The 19,384-nt window shown below is 34.0% G+C and overlaps 1 protein-coding gene across 12 annotated transcripts in view; it reads left to right on the forward strand.

Annotated features, from left to right (window-relative positions):
• The window catches only part of ppfia2 (PTPRF interacting protein alpha 2), a 214,503-nt gene that overhangs the window by 75,028 nt on the left and 120,091 nt on the right, over positions 1–19,384 (forward strand). For 2 of the 12 annotated variants that reach the window (XM_051107598.1, XM_051107594.1), the window contains exon 1: positions 2,814–3,187. The exons of the other annotated variants lie outside the window; for them this stretch is intronic. In XM_051107598.1, coding sequence (XP_050963555.1) covers positions 3,107–3,187 — 81 coding nt within the window. In that variant the 5' untranslated portion in view covers positions 2,814–3,106. Of the gene's footprint in view, positions 1–2,813; positions 3,188–19,384 lie in introns of those variants that run through there. 12 annotated transcript variants of the gene reach the window in all.

Genomic DNA, 19,384 nt, shown 5'->3' on the forward strand with positions numbered 1-19,384 from the left:
ACCTATACAACTCAGCCTATATAGTTTAAAAACATGCCCATAAATGGGGCTTGTGTTAAATTTATTTATTTATTTACTTACTTGTTTGTTTGTTTTTACAGCATGACAAAAATAGTGGAAATGCTCTATTTAACTCTATGTAGTTTGAAAACATACCCATAAGCAGGGCTTGTGTTACATTACAGTATTCATTCATTTACTTGTTTGATGTCTTTTTTTATGGCATGACAAAAAAGTGAAAATGCTCTATTTAACTATATAACTCACCCTATATAGTTTGATAGCATACCTATAAATGGGGCTTGGGTTAAATTACTGTATTTATTTATTTAGTTAGTTATAAATATGTTTTATTTACTGGTTTGTTTTTGTAACATGCCCATAAATGGGGATTGTGTTAAATTAATTAATTAATTAATTAATTAATTTTTATTTATTTATTTACTTGTTTGTTTTTACAGCATGACAAAAATACTGGAAATGCTCTATTTAACTATATATCTCACCCTATATAGTTTGATAACAAATTGGGCTAAATTACTCTTATTTATTTCTGTATTTAGTTAGTTATAAATACTTTTTTATTTGATTGTTTTTGGTAACATGCCCATAAATTTGGCTTGTGTTTATTACTGTGTAAATGTATTTATTTATTTACTTACTTGTTTGTTTTTTACAACATAACAAAAATAGTGGTAATACTCTTTTTAACTATATAACTTGATAAGATATAGTTTGATAACATGCCTGTAAATGGGGCTTTTAATTTAATTAAATTTAATAAATTATGTTATTTAGATTACGTTTGTCTGTTTGTTTTTATTTGCTTGCTTGTTTTTTTACAGCATGATTTATTTCATTTAAGTTATAAATACTTTTTTATTTGATTGTTTTTGGTAACATGCCCATAAATTTGGCTTGTGTTTATAACAAAAATAGTGGTAATACTTTTTTAACTATATAACTTGATAAGATATAGTTTGATAACATGCCTGTAAATGGGGCTTTTAATTTAATTAAATTTAATAAATTATTTAAGATTACAAAAAAATACTGGAAATGCTCTATTTAACTATATATCTTACCCTATATAGTTTGATAACAAATTGGGCTTGTGTTAATTACTGTTTGTTTTTTTACAACATAACTTATTTATTTATGTATTTAGTTAGTTAGTTTGTTTTTGGTAACAAATGCATGCCCATAAATTTGGCTTGTGTTTATTACTGTGTAAATGTATTTATTTATTTACTTACTTGTTTGTTTTTTACAACATAACAAAAATAGTGGTAATACTCTTTTTAACTATATAACTTGATAAGATATAGTTTGATAACATGCCTGTAAATGGGGCTTTTAATTTAATTAAATTTAATAAATTGTTATTTAGATTACGTTTGTCTGTTTGTTTATTTGCTTGCTTGTTTGTTTTTACAGCATGACAAAAATACTGGAAATGCTCTATTTAACTATATATCTCACCCTATATAGTTTGATAACAAATTGGGCTTGTGTTAAATTACTGTATTTATTTATGTAGTTAGTTAGTTACAAATACTTTTTTATTTGATTGTTTTTGGTAACATGCCCATAAATTTGGCTTGTGTTTATTACTGTGTAAATGTATTTATTTATTTACTTGTTTGTTTTTTACAACATAACAAAAATAGTGGTAATACTCTTTTTAACTATATAACTTGATAAGATATAGTTGGATAACAAATTGGGCTTGTGTTAAATTACTGTATTTATTTATGTAGTTAGTTAGTTATAAATATTTTTTATTTGATTGTTTTTGGTAACATGCCCATAAATTGGGCTTGTGTTTATTATAGTGGTAATACTCTTTTTAACTATATAACTTGATAAGATATAGTTTGATAACATGCCTATAAATGGGGCTTTTAATTAAATTTAATAAATTACGTTATTTAGATTACGTTTGTTTGTTTGTTTATTTGCTTGCTTGTTTGTGTTTACAGCATGACAAAAATACTGGAAATGCTCTATTTAACTATATATCTCACCTTATATAGTTTGATAACAAATTGGGCTTGTGTTAAATTACTGTATTTATTTATGTAGTTAGTTATAAATACTTTTTTATTTGATTGTGTTTGGTAACACGTCCATGCATTGGGCTTGTGTTTATTATAGTGGTAATACTCTTTTTAACTATATAACTTGATAAGATATAGTTTGATAACATGCCTATAAATGGGGCTTTTAATTAAATTTAATAAATTACGTTATTTAGATTACGTTTGTTTGTTTGTTTATTTGCTTGCTTGTTTGTTTTTACAACATGGCAAAAATAGTGGAAAAAATGTAAGACTTCAGTGCATGCCTGTTCAGACGTCTTGTTTAAATGAAATATAATGTAATATAGAAATTATCAATATTTTAGACAATTATAAATATTTAAAAAAATATGAAATATGTTTTAAATGATATAATAATTAAAAAAAATCTAATTAATGTATGAATTAATGATTTATTTGTTAGAGTAGACTAACTAGCCTTGATTTCCCTTACAAAATCCTCATAAAGTACAAAGCACCTGGTGCTATCATTGAATGCTTTAAAATAAAGAGCTTTGTTTCCCTAGAGGGCTTTTTGCGTATTTGTTTACAGGACCCTAAACATACAGCGGCAGCTCATAAATATGCGACTCGCTATCTCTGAGCATCAACAGGGAGAGTCCCCGTGTAGCCACGCCCACGTCCGATTCTGACATCTGATTGGTTTCCCGGCAGCGATGCTGCATAATGATGTGAGGAGGCAGCAGCTTATCGAACAGATGGGCTGGTCCAGCACACGGGTACACAGCATCCGTGCTGTGATCATGGAGCCTGCTGCTGTATTTATCAGTGACATTTCACACCCCTGATTGATTATGTCAGCATTGCACTGACTTATTATTCATTCAGCGCGCATAAAAAAGAGCGCAGTTGTCATTTCTGTCCTTCTGTGTGGATGTGAGGAGTCCGGCGTCAGTTGGGGAGGCACTGATCCCTGATCAGTTGAACTTGACGACAAGGATTTAATTCATACCGTGCACCCGGAGACATACTGCTGATCACTTCTGCTCTGCATTGGAGGAAATATGATTTTCTCAGACATGAACACGGGGACTAACTCCCCGAAGGTCCACCCGCCCAACGGGACGAGGTTTTACACATACCAGGCGAGTATTTAAAGTGTTTAATAGCCAGAAACTAATACAAACTGCTTGTTATGTTTCTTTACGCGCGTTTTGGGTATTATGAGTCGCTTTTGTTTGACACGTCCGTGATGCAACAACATTACGCTGTTTATAATCTCAAGGAGCTCGCGCAAAAATGCGCACTTTGACTTTGGTGGTAGTTGCACACAGAAAAGCACGGGTTGATAGTTTTAATCGCGTTTAGGATTGAGTTTAACCCTAAATGTCACGATGTCTGTGTAGTTTAGGTATGAGCTGAAGGTTTAAAGGCGTTAACCAGCAGCATTCCTCTGGAGGCGCGAACGCGCTTTATAAATACATGACGCTAGGACAGTAGCTTACATTGACTATTTTTAATAAAATGTGATTTTAAGTGCAGTCTTTAGTTTAAGAAGTGACCAAACAATCTGTAGGTCAGGTAATCTTAATCATGTTTCGCTAAAACGTTACGTTTTATTATGTTTAGTAAGGTTAATACATAGCAGAACCAGACTAGTCACACTTTTTACTCATGTGAATATTTCTTAAAATAGGTTACAAGTTATTTCCTGTGTAAACACATAGTTTAATGTCTTGGCTACAATGAAAGAAAATAAGCCTATGAACATATCCACCGTTTTTAACAAATATAGTTAATTTGACACCCGTTGACCTTTTGTGACAACATGCCCCAGTTATGTTAGAAGTTGTCATAATAGAAACATATGAACAGCATATTAACAACAAATGAAACATCCAAAATGTAAAAGGTAAATATGCAAATATGTTGTTGTTACAATAATAATAAGAAGAAATGCCCCGGTCAGTCTTTTAGATTATTATGCACCGGTGGTAGATTGTCTTGATGTGCTGAATTGCATGCACTGCTCAGCTGTGACCCAAATCTCATGCATTGGAATGAGGGCAGTGTCTTTAGATATTGATTTCTGTAATGGGAGGCCATGGTAACCAAACCAGTGATGATATCAGTGAGAGACTGTGGCTTTAGAGATGATGATTTCATCGGAGCGCTTTTCAACAGGTGCTGCAGATGCTTGTTTAACCATCTGTATTGATATTTGTTTGTGGATTATAGAGGTTTATTTTTGGTTACCCTGTGCACTAAAAATACTGCCGGTTGTTTTCAGCTTTGCTCATTTTGAGTGAGTGCGTATTCATTATGCCATGTTTCTGTGTGTGTAGTATCAGCTCGTTTTGTCATTAGTAGAGAGGTGCTTCCCATGGAAAACAGCCGGAGAGAATTTCCCCCTGATTTAAAACGACACAGTCTGTTTTGTGTCCTGACAGTCTATTTCCCAGGTACCGCAACAGAATGAACAATCTGAACAATATAAGCATGCACCGCAGAGACAAGTTGGGGCTTTGAGAGCTACACAGTTGTTTGTTGCAGTGGGTCTCGATTGGTTTTGCTTCAGGACAGAATTTACATTTGGATGATTAAACACAGTACTAGAATCTCAACTAGGGGGCCTCAGCAAACTTCCAAGGGTGCCGCAGGATTATTATATATTATATTATTATTTTCTAATAACATTTTATTATTTAGGGGGGCTTTGAATATTGTGTTGGACAGTGTCAGAGTCAAAAATGTTGAGACCACTGCTTTAAAGCAAATAGACAAATTGAAATTAATCTTTCAAAAATTCCCCAACATAAACATGAGGCCAACCCAGGTCTGAAATAAGTTTATTCTGGTGCATTTCACTGCACTTTTCAGGTGACACATCCACAAAAAGTGCTATAAGCGAAATATTTTTTTCTGTATTGCCTATGGAAGTATATTGAACAGCCCAGTGTCATGAAAAAGGTGCGTGTGGGTACAAAATGTTGGCAATGTAATATGCTGTTGCTCTTTTCATGGCAGTTTTAGAGTAAAATGTCTAGTGAGTGGCGTTAATAGGTTAATACTCTAACCGATAATTTTAAAGGGTTAGTTTACCCAAAAATGAAAATTCTGTCATTAATTACTCACCCACATGTCATTTCAAAACCTTTCTTCATCTTCGTAACACAAATTAAGATATATGTGATGAAATCCGAGAGCTTTCTGACCCAGCATTGTGCAAATCTCAGAAAGCTCTTGGATTTCATCAAAAATATCTTAATTTGTGTTACGAAGATGAATGAGGTCTTAAGGATTTGGAACGACATGAGGGTGAGTAATTAATGACAGAATTTTCATTTTTTGGTGGATTAACCCTTTAATAAAAGCAAACATGAGATCAAAATACATTTATTTGAAGAAGCTGTGCCATTTTACTTTTCTTTTATGAGGTTTAGAGGTGATTTGTGGAGTGTCGTGACTTATGTTTCACGCCAGAGCTGCACCAGGTACGCTACAGAGCAAGTTTACGGCATCATACGGAGCAGACTATGTGACGGAAATGGTAAAATGTATTAATTTACAATTCATGCACTGTGGTAAAAGTGTTTTTAGGTCATAGTGCAGTATTGTGTAAGAAATCATACAAAATTAATCCTTATTAATCGATAATATGACCCTGTAAACATTTGTTTACAGTGAGCCTGGCTTAGAGTAAACAGTTGAGAAATTTTTAAATGCGTTGATTCTAACGTCTCAATTTTTGACGCTTTAAAATACATTGTGGTTAGCACAAATTACACCTGTATTACCCCTGAAAGCACACATACATCACAGAGATGTTTGTTTGATGTCTGAATTTACATCTGGAAGACATATTGTTTTTAGAGTGTTTGCTCATCTGCCATACATCTGTAGGACGTTTCCTATCAGAAGTCAAATAGACGTCTGTTAGATGTCTTTAAGATGTTTATTATTTAGAATGTATGTTAAACTGACATGCAACCTAATTTTAATCTTTTCCCAAGCAATATATGATTTTGAGTTTGATTGGACAGCCTTTGACTTCAGTAACAAATGACTTGGGAAGTAATTGCCATCTTTAACTAATAACTATGCACAATTATATGGTTAGTTGAATGTTATTATTTGCATTTTGCTTTAATTTCTCCTGCTTTTCGTGACAGTTACCCATTGTCGCTTGCTTTTTCACCCATATAATTAAATGCGTTTTGATCAGACTGATGTCAGTTTCAAAGAGTTTTTCTAGCACTCTGTATTGTTATATTTTTCACTATTTATTCAGCATTCGTCCCCTGGCAAACACTGTGCAGAGTCAATACTAGTGTTGCAAAGCATTCTCCAAAGCTGTGTGTGTATGTAGGTATGTAGGGTTATTCAGGCACAAGACTTGTTTTGTTAATGGTGTTTGTGTGAAGCAAGGAACAAATATAGCATCAACATTAGACCCATATTAGTATACGTGCACACCTGTCTGCTGTAGTATGGGAAATCTAACCAGTAGTGCTTTAGCTCACTGATCCTGCACAGAATTCATAGCATAACTGGATTACAGATTGCATTCTATAGGTAAGACAGCTCTTACCATAAAAAAGAGAAAATGTAAAAAATGTAAAGCCCTGGCCATCTGGGACTGTGTCAGAGTGTGGTGAGCATAATTTCATTACCTTGGCCTCTCCCCTTATAGCCAGCGCAGTTTCGCCAGGGCACAGATAATAAAAGCCAGTGAAGAGTGGTTTCCTGGCTTATCCATTGGGATTAGTGGGAAAATGAGAGGTTGTGGGGGTCTTTGGTTTGTTAAATGGGAGATGATCGCTGTTTTCTAATAATAAAGGTGAGGAGCATGGCAGTTGAAATGAAACAGTTATTTGTATCATTATTATATATTATATTTATAAATGAGCAATACAAGAAGTAATTTATCTTCAGTTAGTACAATATTATATTATACTTCTTAAATTATTATAATTATATAGTATATTATTACTTAAAGTGATAGTTCACCCAAAAATTAAAATTCTGTTATTAGTTACTCACCCTCATGTCGTTCCAAACCCGTAAGACCTTTATTCATTTTCAGAACACAAATTAAGATATTTTTGATGAAATCCGAGAGCTTTCTGACCCTGCATAGACAGCAATGCAACTGATACGTTCAAGGGCCAGAAAGGTAGTAAGGACATTGTTAAAATAGTAGTATCAGTGAATATCTGTTAAGGAACGTCACTTTCAAACACCGTTTTTTTCTGCAATTAAGCGCACTTTTTTGAGTGTTATTCCTCAACATTTAGTTTTTATATATGTACAACTGTTCAAACTGTGCTAGCTAACCATGTGCTGATTAGCATCTTTAAGGTAAGCTCAAAAAGATCTAAAATTGTCACTACCGAAACAGTCATGACCGAAACATTTGTTGAAGTTTCTGTAGTGGCATCTTTTTTTTGGGGTGTTATCCCTTAAAATTGTCACTGCTGTAACAGTCATGACAAAAATGTTTGGTGAAGTTTTGGTTTTGACACCATTGTTTCTTTGGGTATTATTCCATAAAACAGTCATGACTGAGACATTTGGTGCAGTTTTGGGTTGTGACGCCTTTGTTTTTTTGGGATGTTAATCCATAAAATTTAGTTTTTATGTGTACAGCTGTTCGGAACTGTATTAGCTTACCATGTGCTGATTAGTATTTTTGAGCTGGGCTCAAAAGTATCTAAAATTGTCACTCCCGAAACAGTCAAGACTTAAACATGTGGTGGTGTTTTGGTAGTGACGTCTTTTTTTTGTGTGTGTGGTATTCCATAAAATTTAGTTTTTATGTGTGTACAACTGTTCAGAACTATTCTAGTAACCTTGTGCTGATAAGCGTCTTTGAGCTGGGCTCAAGTATCTAAAATAGTCACTACCAAAACCGAAACATTTGGTGAAGTTTCAGTTGTGACATCGTTTTTTGGGTGTTATCCCATAAAATTTAGTTTTTATGTATGTGCAACTGTTTAGAACTGTGCTAGTAACCACGTCCTGATTAGAATCTTTGAGCTAGGCTCAAAAGTATCTACAACTGTCACTACCGAAACAGTCACAACCAAAGCATTTGCTGAAATTTCGTTTGACATCATTGTTTTTTGTTTTTTTTTGAGGGGTGTTACTTCATAAAAGTAAGTTTTTATGTGTGTAAGGTTCAAAAGTATCTAACATTGTGTCTATCAAAACAATATTGTTTCGGTAGTGACAAAAGGGAAGACATAATTCATTTATTTGGGGAGAATAAGCTTAATTTTAGTACAGTTATGCACATTTTTTTAGTATTTTAGTATGTTTTTGTAGTGTTTTAGTAAGTGAGTTCAAATTCTTTAATGTGATGCGGTCGCTACCAAAAAAATTGCTGTCACTACGTGCTGTCACATTTGTCAAAAATAAAGTATATTGAATTATCAAAGAGGTTATGATAGTGTTTGGTTCAGTGTATATTCACTAATGAACTAATGAATCCTTTACTTTAAAATCAGTATGATCAACTTTATGCCTTTTACAAAGATAGATTGGATTCAAAATAGAACAAATCTAATAAATCACACTTGAAATATTGTTAAAATTTTAATTGTTATTGATTTACCTCTAAAGAAATTTTAATAAAATAGCAAAAAATATAGTAGATGCAAAAAAATCAATATAACCCTTCTCATTAAATTATATATTAGTGTGTTTCGGTAGTGACAAATATTTCAAAGCTTTCTGAAAACACAATATGAGAATTAACTGCCCATTTATTACAAATGTGCACCTTGGATATTGTAAAATTTACACACATACAAAATTATACTCATATACAAACAAAATAAAATATATCATATAGTACTATATGCTAAACGTTATGATGCCATATGTGTAGAAAATGTACCCTTTTTAGATTTCAGTTGCACATGTGACCCACAAACTGATCCAGCTGGAGCCTCATCGCTGTCATGTGCTTGAACAAGGCACTAGACCCCAGGTTGCCCAAGGGGGGCTATCCATTTAAGGAGTATTGTAATTGTCCTGCTAAAGGCTAAGTAATGAGAAGGTGATGAGAAATGATGTGGGTGAGGGACATGTCAGAACATTATTGGAGAGATGGATGGAGAAAGACTCTGATGGATAGAGAAGAGAGGGTGTAGGTTTAATCACACTAATGGCTTGACCCTTCTCACACAGGACCCAGTCCAGCCCAGAATACTAAACCAGTCAGACTAGAAACCTTGCACTGGTGTCTGTTCAGGGTTCACTGCTTCATAAAAACCTTCCTGTTATTTAGGTGAATAAGGATAAGTGTTAAAAAGAGTATTTTCCTTTTAAATTCAGGTAGACATTAATAACACTTAATTTTGAATGAAGTTAAATGTGTTATTACATAGCCAATGTGTTTAAAGGAGAAAGAGCACTTTTTGTTGCTTGGAAACAAAAGGACGGTGATCTGCACACGACTCTCTGATGCTTTTGATGGCCGTCGAGTCCATCTTAAGTACGTCTTCCATTGTCTCAACGAGACGTATTTTTGAGATCTAATGCATTAGAATTGTCCCGAGTCGCTGGGCTTGTTTGAAGCCGTCGCCTTCCTTACACATTTATCTCATCATTTCACAGCACTCGGACTTTGATTACCCATGATTCAGTGCTCTGTCCTTTTGTCTGCACGGCTCTCGCTGCCAGGGTCCGTGATGATGTAACCTTGTTCAATCAAACCTGATTAGCGTGGAAAAGCCCTTTCAATCACCTATTTCCTGAGATGGAGGCTGCAGTGAGGATGGCAGCCATATTATGTTAATTAAACTAATTAAATGACTAATATTAGATAACGGCTGCTACTTATTCATGAAAGTGTCAGTTCAATTGGTTCACTGTCGATGGCAGTCAAGCTTCAATGTTTAAAGGCATAGTTCAGCCAAAAATGAAAATTCTGTTATTATTTAATCACCCTTATGTTGTTCCAAAACTGTACGGCTTTCTTTTTGTGTGATATTTTGTCCTTACAGTTGAAATTAGAAGTCATCAGAACTGTTTATGATATCTTCTTTTGAGATCCACGGAAGGAATGAAGTCATACAGTTTTGGAATGACGAAACCTTTATTACCTGAGATATTGTGTGTCGTAAACGTTTCCGCTCTAGCTGTAACCGCTGATGTTGGCGTTTGACAGTTCAGAATTTGACACCGAGGTGGATCTTTGTTCTGGACCACAGGTGGCTCTGCGGTAAATACAAATTACATGCTGTCACAAAGCAAAGGCCTGATTCAGTCCACCCACCGCTGCTGCTCCATTCAGTTCGATGATGTATTCAATTAAACCCTCTATTCAATCAAAGGTCAAGGCAAAGACAAAGTGCTTTTGTTGCTTCATAACAGAGAGGTTAATATGGAGATTTCGTTCAAAGGCTTGGGTTTGATTGTGTCGGATGCAGAAAACGGAATACGAGGAAGTCCAGAGCAGTTTAAAGGATCTGGCTCAGGGAGGATTTAGCTGTGCAATGATTTGGTGTTGTGCAAAATGTTTTATGTTGTGATTAATCGGCCTAAAGGATATCCCAAATATTTAGGGTCTCCCAGACTCTGATCAGTGAAGTTTTTTAGGGGTGGGTGTTCACACAGGTGTTCAAAAACAGCTGAACAATACAGTTTTTAATTTACGATTTTAAATAAAAAAATATGCCATGATTTGCGCTGCTGCGCTCGGGCTCGAGCTTTCAAGATCTCACACCCCTTTCTCTCTCCCACTTCGTTTTCTCAAGTCAAAAATAAATGCGAAAATGCCGAAAATAGATCTTAAAAAAAAAAAAAACATGATTTGCTGTGATTTGACTTGGTTGCTCAGTAAGATCAAAACTTTTTTTTTAATAAGACAGCTAAAATACATTTTCATTTATTCATTTATTTTGTTTATGTATTATGTACACACATACATGCATATATTGTTAAAAATAGTTTTGTATGTAACTACTTATGTAATTTCTATTATATATCTAAATATTTTAAACATTTTAAGTATAAATCTAACATATTTGTCCTTTATATACATGTATGTGTATGTATTTATATATACATTATAAATATACACAGTACACACACATATACTATGCAAACTTAAACTTTTATTTTGAATCGCAACTAATCGTTTAGCAGCTCTATTTTAATTTATTTCATTTTTATATTTAGTATTTTAGCATAAAATTCCCTAAAATTATTTCTCTCAAATTTTAAAACTCTTCTTTTTCCTTAAACATCACCCATTTTTTGTTGAGTTGTGTTGAAAGTTTTTTCACTTGTAATCGGTAATATGTCTATGAAAATAGATAATACAGGTCCATGAAATGTAAACAATTTAAAAACAATTTCTTAAAAGTTATTATTAATAAATAGTAGTAATATTATTAATAAAAGTGATTTATTAATAATCAAAAGCATCTCTAAATAAGTGATTTTATTAAAAACAAACAAACAAAAACAATTTTATTTATTTAGTTAATTAATTATTTATTTATTTTCAAAATACTGTTTTGTGCATTTACATTTTTCGGGTAAATAAATTCTGGTAAATATTTTTTCTGTTAAATATTCCTTAAAAATAATGTTTTAATAAAAATTTTAGTAGTAGTAGTAGTAGTAGTACTATTATTACATTCAGTAATATATTTCTGTCAGTTTCTTCAAGTTAAACCAAACATTTAATTTGTAGTTATTATTAATAAATAATAGTAATGTTATTAATAAAAGTGATTATTAGTAAACAAAAGCATCTCTAAATAAGTAATTTTATTAAAAACAAACAAACAAACAAACAAACAAAACAAAAAACTATTTACTTATTTATTTTTCAAAATACTGTTGTGTGTTTAAATTTTTTCTGGTAAATAAATTCTGGTAAATAATTTTTATGTTAAATATTCCTTAAAAATAATGTTTTAATAAAAATTTTATTAGTAGTACTAGTACTACTATTACATTCAGTAATATATAGAAACTGTCACAGTTTCTTGAAGTTAAACCAAACTTTTATTTAGACAAGTTTCTGTGAAGACCTTTATGGTGATAGTTTTTCTCAAAAGAAACAGTAAAATGCTCATTAAGTGACTCTCAAAGCAGTTGTTAATGTATTGTGTATTCATGTACTCATATATTGAGGTGGCAGAAGCTGAAAACACCATGAGCACCACATGCTTCAGTATGTGTAGTAAATCGTGCGTCTGCGCCATTCATTCACACAGAGACACACAGAACATGCAGGATTCATATTTAAATAGTACTTTTGCGATAGTATTCACAGACACTAGTCCGTATTGCAGTTTGATTTAAGTGTACTGACCTACTCTTGATTTATCAATCCAAAATTTGGATTTGGAATTGACATTCCGTGTTATACAGAAAATTCCATTTTTATGACCGTATTCCGCCCCTAGTAATACTTCAGTACAACCACTCTGGTACTCTAGGCATATACAGCCTTTCTGTCACTCTCTCGTTTCCCTCATGAGCATTTGGTCAAAGCAATTACACACTTTCTCAGCTCTCTCTCACTCTCTCCTCTCTATCTGTGAGCAGATACGCTCCGATGCCGCTCCAGCCAAGTGTCAGGAAAAACGGATGACGGGGCCGCGCCTCTTCATTAAAAGTGCAACTTTTTTCGTTTTGTTTCAGCCAGCAGTTTTGGGCACTGCAGCGATTAGCGCGGGGGGAGTTGGGTTGGGGTATAACTGTACGTCAGCACAGTGTTATGTTAGCACTGCGATTTCAAATCGCATGCCGCTCGTCACTGCATATGAAGAGGCCGATAAGCACATGTATAGCAGTTCTGAGTTCAGATGTGATGCAGTCGTCAGTGCATTTATGGGCTGTGGTAATGGTAATTAGTCAGCTATTTATATTTGTGCAGTCACTTGCATTGTGCCTGTTAGCAAAACGAGGAGGTAGAAAAGCTTTGCTAGTTTAAAAGCTCATTTGACATGCCTCAGGTTTACAGAGACATGTTCCAAACCCTACTGAGCGGCCTACCTAGACATTTTTAGGCATTGTTGGCATGTTGAATGATGCAATGGCTGTTCCAAAGGGTTTCCTGCTAAAATACGCTCCCTTAAGCCAAGTGTACACTACAAGACTCATACTTCTTGCCTTTGAGTTGGCGAGATAGTCTGCAACAGCCAGTCCCAGATTACAGCGTATGAAGTTCTCATTTGCCTCTGCAGTTACTATCAGTGCTTAACAATGAGGATCATTGGTAGTGAGAGTGTTTTCGGTCAGTTGATGGTGTCATTTGCTCATTTTGCATTAGGTCAGTGCTATATATATATCCATTCAAAAGTTTGAGATCAGTAAAAATTTGTATGTTTTTTAAAGAAGTTTTTTATGCTTATGAAGGCTGCATTTATTTGATCGAATTACAGAAAAAAAGTAATATTGTGAAATATTATTACAATGTAAAATAATGTTTTTCTATTTTAATATAAATTAAAATCTAATTTGTTCCTGTGATCAAAGCTGAATTTTCAGCATCATTACTCCAGTCTTCAGTGTCACATGATTCTATAGAAATTATTCTGATATGCTGATTTATTATCAGTGTTGGAAACAGTTTTTTGTTTTCCAGTTTTTTCTTTCCAATTTTAAAATTGTCAGTATGTTTTACTGAATTTCTTATGACTGTCTTGTGATAATCTTGGTAGCATTAGTAAGAAAATTATAAACCAGTCATGTTTTCTCATATGCTGCCATTTTCCAGCAAAAGTGTAAATGATTTTACTGCTGTTTTGGAGTTTCCTGTGTAATTATAATAACTATGATTTTGAGCTGATTTTACTTGTGTGTAAAATGGTGTAATGTACAGTAAAATGTTTAATTATAATATTTTATTAATATTTAATATTGATTATTCTATTTCTAAAAAACTGTTTTACTAACAAACATATACAGTATAAACTTGTATTAAATTTAAATATATATATATATATATATATATATTATATATCCGTCATGTATATATATATTATTATTTTTTTTTTTTGTTACTGAGCTTTATTGAACTTTAATTAATATTTCTAAAAATGAAAATCATATAATATGTATTTATTATTAAATTTATATAAACTTATAAGTAAACTTATACTACCATTCAAAATTTTGGCATCTTTTTTCTTTTTTTTTTTTTTTTAAAGAAGCTTCTTATGCTCATCAAGGCTGTATTTATTTGATAAAAATTCAGAGAAAACAGTAATATTAGAAAATATTATTTCAATGTAAAATACCTGTTTTCTATGTTAATATATTTTAAAATGTAATTTATGTCTGTGATGCAAAGCTGAATTTTCGGCATCATTATTCCAGTCTCAAGTGTCACATGATCCTTTAATAAATAAAAAGTTTAAAAGAACAGCACTGATTTAAAATAGAAATCTTTTTGTGACTGTGTAAACTACCATTTAAAAGTTTATTCTTTCTTTGATTGAAAGAAATGAATACTTTTATTCACCAAGGATGTGTTAAATTGATTAAAAATGATAGCAAAAAGTAATATTGTTAGAAAAGATTTCTACTTTGAATAAATGCTGTTCTTTTTAACTTTTTATTCATCAAAGAATCCTGAAAAAAGAGTGACAGGTTCCAAAAAATATTAGGTTCCAACATTGATTATAAATCAGCATATTAGAATGATTTCTGAAGGATCATATGACACTGAAGACTGGGGTAATGATGCTAATGAAAATTCAGCATTACATCACAGAAAAAATATATATTTGAAAATATATTAAAATAGAAAACCATTATTTTAAACTGTAATAAGTTTTCACAATATTACTGTTTTTTTTTTCTTTTTCTGTATTGTGATCAAGTAAGTGCAGCCTTGATAAGCGTGAGACTTCTTGTATCATTCTTTACAGAAATGCAGTCATTAGCTTAACAGCATGCTAATCCCCCATTGTAATGCTGTCAACTATATACATCAGAGGACTGTGTCATGATTGTGAGGATAATGCTCATGAATGACTGTTAATAGTGTTGTTGCTCATAAAGAGCATTTCCAAACAGTCCCGTTCGAAGTTCCATTTCAGCTAGGATGCTGCCGACAGACAATGGACAGCCAGGCAGCTCACTAGGTTTTGGCCCAGGGCCATAGTCTTTCAGTGCCAGAGTCATGTCCGCAGGAACCCTGCCTCAAGTCAACACTCCACCTTAAAGATCCCCCCTCTCTCTTTCGTTCTCATTTACGCCCATATGGGATTACGGCGGCGATTCCCCATAGCAGATGTGCACATGGATTAGACCAGCAGGGCACGACTCATGACTTTGACACGATGGTGGTGTTCTTCTAACCAAGAGGGATTGTTATTAAGACTGTAGTGCTGCGACACAAAACAACTCATTTCTGCTTAGCAGTTTTGTAGTTGCCCAGTTTAAAAAAGAATCAGAAATTACAGTATTACGTGGGTGTTTGATAGAAAATGCAATTGTCTCAAAAGTCCCTTTAAAGGGATAGTTCACCCAAAAATTTAAATTCTGTCAATTAATCATTCTCTTGTCGTTCCAAACCCGTAAGATGTTCATCATCAGAACACAAATTAAGATATTTTCGATGAAATCCGAGAGCTTTCTGACCCTGCATAGACAGCTGCGCAACTACCACCTTAAAGGCCCAGAAAAGTAGTAAGGACATTGTTAAAAAAGTCCATGTGACATCAGTGGTTCAACCTTAATTTTACAAAGCTGTGAGAATAATTTTCACAACTTTATTCAACAATTTCTTCTCTTCCCTGTCAGTGTTTGACACGCTTTAACGACAGTACCGCGATGCACTACGCAAGATAGGATTTTCAGTGCTACTGCTGCCGTATTGAGTGTTAGAATTCCCAATGATTCGTCCGCCGCCTCCTCTCTGTACCATCTCTACAAGGTCATATCCTGGGTGATTGTATGCGCACACACATTCACACAAACACATTGCATGCACACAGCTGTGCTGATTGCAATATCGAAGCGCTACCGGTCAAGAACAGAACAAAGGCGTTTTGTTTACAGTGATCAAGCAAACAGCCTTTTGGGAATCGTACCACTTGACCTTTCATTCACCGCTGTGGCGCTCAGCGTAATTGCTCGCAAATGTCCTTCATGAAAATCCATGTAGGAGTTTCCTGAATCCAGCAGCAAAGTGTGGCCTATTTTTTCCTCTGTGTGTATGTATGTGTTTTAATCAGGCCTTGTGCATTAAAATCTCAGTGGGGCAGATGGGAGGGAGTTTGACCCACTTTGATGGATTCCACGCCGATTAAAAGGATGAGTGAGCTTTCGAAAGCACGGCGACCCTCTGTGAGCGTGTGTGCGTACTGGGGATGTGCAGATCTGCATATTGTCATAATCATAATCGGTTGGTGTCCAAACAAGTCTGTCTTAAGGAAGACCTGTATAATTAGGGTCATTTAGGGTCGTGTCCTCAATGCTCTGATCAGATGTGTTTCTCATGGGGTGTTCATATAGAGTGCGTTTCTAAGATTAAAAATACCTAAGCAAGCGCAGAAGAATAGAACAATCTTGAGATGCATTGTTAAAGGGGTCATCGGATGCTAAATTCCCTTTACATGTAGTTTGAACATTAGTGTGTGTTGGCAGTGTATGTACACATCTGCCCTATAATGATAAAAATCCATGCAGTGGTTTTTAATTAATCTGTAAAAATATTATCCCCTTTTTCAAATCGAGCCATTCTCAGATGTCTGTCTGTGTGGCGTCACACCCACAGAGGCCGCTCCCACGATAGTTGATTGACATGAGCGTCTTACCTCAGATCAGCTGTAACAGTCCAACCTCCATTGATGCCAGAGCAGGGATGTAAGTTAGACAAGAATATCTCCGATTGAGTGATTGAGGTGTTGTGTTTCTGGATGTAATAATGAACATAGTGGTCGTCATTTACTCCTGACATCTGAGGCAGGACATCTGAAGATGCAGTGGATTACATCTGTTTGTGAAGGGAATGCGCTTCCCGATCTACATATATCCGTCTATGTTCGCGCAAATTATTTGTGATCCAGCTTCTCTTACAGCAGAAGTGAGTATAAGGGTTTTCTTTATGAATCTTTGCGATCGCCTTTCCTAATAATGTGCTAATTAGCAAGTTTAGCGGCTAAATGCAGCTAAAGTAAACAGGCTCATCACTCCACAGAGAGAAGAGAGGGGCGGGGCGAGCAGAGCTCATTTGCATTTAAAGCAGCCTCGACCAGAATGAGATGATTTTTTGCAGAGCTGATTTTGACAAGGTAAAAAGGGTGTTGTTTTACACAACCATTGAGAATTTTTAACCAAAGTATATTATAGACTTTTCATTAAGACCCTAAAGAATCATATCAACTTGTGGAAAATGGGCATCTGATGACCCCTTTAAGTTGTTTTTAACTCAACACAATGCAGTAGTGTGTGCATGCCATCCAGTAATCGCAATAAGCTTCATGCTTTATTACCTTTGATATGCAACAGTGCTCAGCTTTTAAATTCTGTCTATTTTATCATGAGATTCAGACAATAAATGCTGATTTGGATACGTATTTGAATGCTGATTTAGATGCTGGTTTTCTGATTATGTTTTTCTCTTTACTACTAATGAAAGCACAAAACAAACATGAAGGATAATTGATCGACCCCTATGAAGGAGTGTCAGAAGGTATGTTAAAAGAACAGTACAATATCTCTAGATTGAAACATTTTGCCACATATTTGCACTATATGTAAGGGATTATGTACATCCAGATGGTTGTTATCACGGAATAACCCCTGATAGGGTGATCAAGGGGTTATTCTACAATAACAACGGTCTGGATGTACATTATCATGCTTATTACATGGCTACTTGCCTATTAAGTAAATAATTAGAAATGAAATATTGATTTGAGTTGAAATATTTGAATGCAAAGCTTCTGTGAAGAAAGTAGTTGCTAGCAAGCTGCAAGTTCAAACTAGACAGACATAGGCATATGGTTCAGTCATACCACTTACTACATGCCATTTCACCACATGATTAATTATCGCGATAAAAGATATTGATTTAAGATTAAACGGTTTTATTTTACCAGTTTGTTGTCTTGTAATCCATTGCAGTGTGCAAAAAAATCGTTGCAGCAAAAAATAGCAGCAAAAGTGAATCCGTGATACCAGGATGGCGTAATTAAAGAATTGTACACATAATGTTGATTTGAGTTTTAATATTTTATTAGCTAATCAAATGCAAAGCCTCCATGAAGAAAAACAGTTCCTAGAAAGCATATAGTGCCTGTTTCAGTTACCCGGATGAGTTTGTGTTATCAGCTTTTACTGGCCCGGAATTTTTCAACTGGCCAATCAAGTATTCCACAGAGTTGTGTAATAGTGCAGTAGATATTATATTTTTACTGTTAGTGATATGTCATTTGTCATTTGAATAAGTCAAGTTTTTATGACATCTGTCGTTTAAAGATTTATGTTTCAACAGCAGATTAAAGTAGAAACATAATTTGTTGATTTAAAAACCTTGTGCAGTTTAAATGCTTGCATACAAACTCATTTTTTATTTGAGTGTTTTTTATTATATCTAAAAATAAATAGCAGTTGTCTGATGTTAATTTTAACCTTTTTAATTTTACAATAATATACCAACTGTGACAGGGTTCCATAGTTTACAGCATTATTATTATAGGGAAAAAAAATATTATTCTACCTGATAATTGGAATCGAATCAAATCAAGAACTTGTGAATCTGAATCAGTTTGATTTGTGAAATCTGTGTTGATTCCCAGCCCTAATAACAAGAACATGTCTCTGTCTCACTTCTAGTTTCATGCTTTATTTTGTATACTCATACTAGACTCTTTCTATTGCCATTTTTTACTCAGATTTACCCTTTTTATTCCTGCTCATTTTCCTGTCACACTCTATTGGGATAGAGTCATTTGTAAAATAGACTTAGATAGCAATTATAGAGTCATAGGTGATTTACTGAACATGTGGTTAATGAGTAACCCTGTGCAATGTTATAAATGACTCAAATTACCCAAAACTCTGTCGCTTTGTGCAGCATGTAGATTTCATTGTGGAATATGGATACAAACCATTAGCTGACTCTTGTCAAATGATAGTCAGTATAACATTAAATGTTGTACAGTGTTATCTAATATTGCACCTACTCTGCTCTCACAGCACAGAATGGACACATATGTAGGGCATATGAGAATCAGCACAGCTCTGAAGGGAACCATTAGCAGTTCGGACGCCATGCAGATTTGTCCTTTACAAAATCAATATACAAGCTGACAAATGGCCTTCATTATTTAAAATGCTGTAATAAAATGATATGTGGC

The sequence above is a fragment of the Labeo rohita genome, chromosome 4, assembly GCF_022985175.1.
Source record: "Labeo rohita strain BAU-BD-2019 chromosome 4, IGBB_LRoh.1.0, whole genome shotgun sequence".
NCBI classification, from domain to species: domain Eukaryota; kingdom Metazoa; phylum Chordata; class Actinopteri; order Cypriniformes; family Cyprinidae; genus Labeo; species Labeo rohita.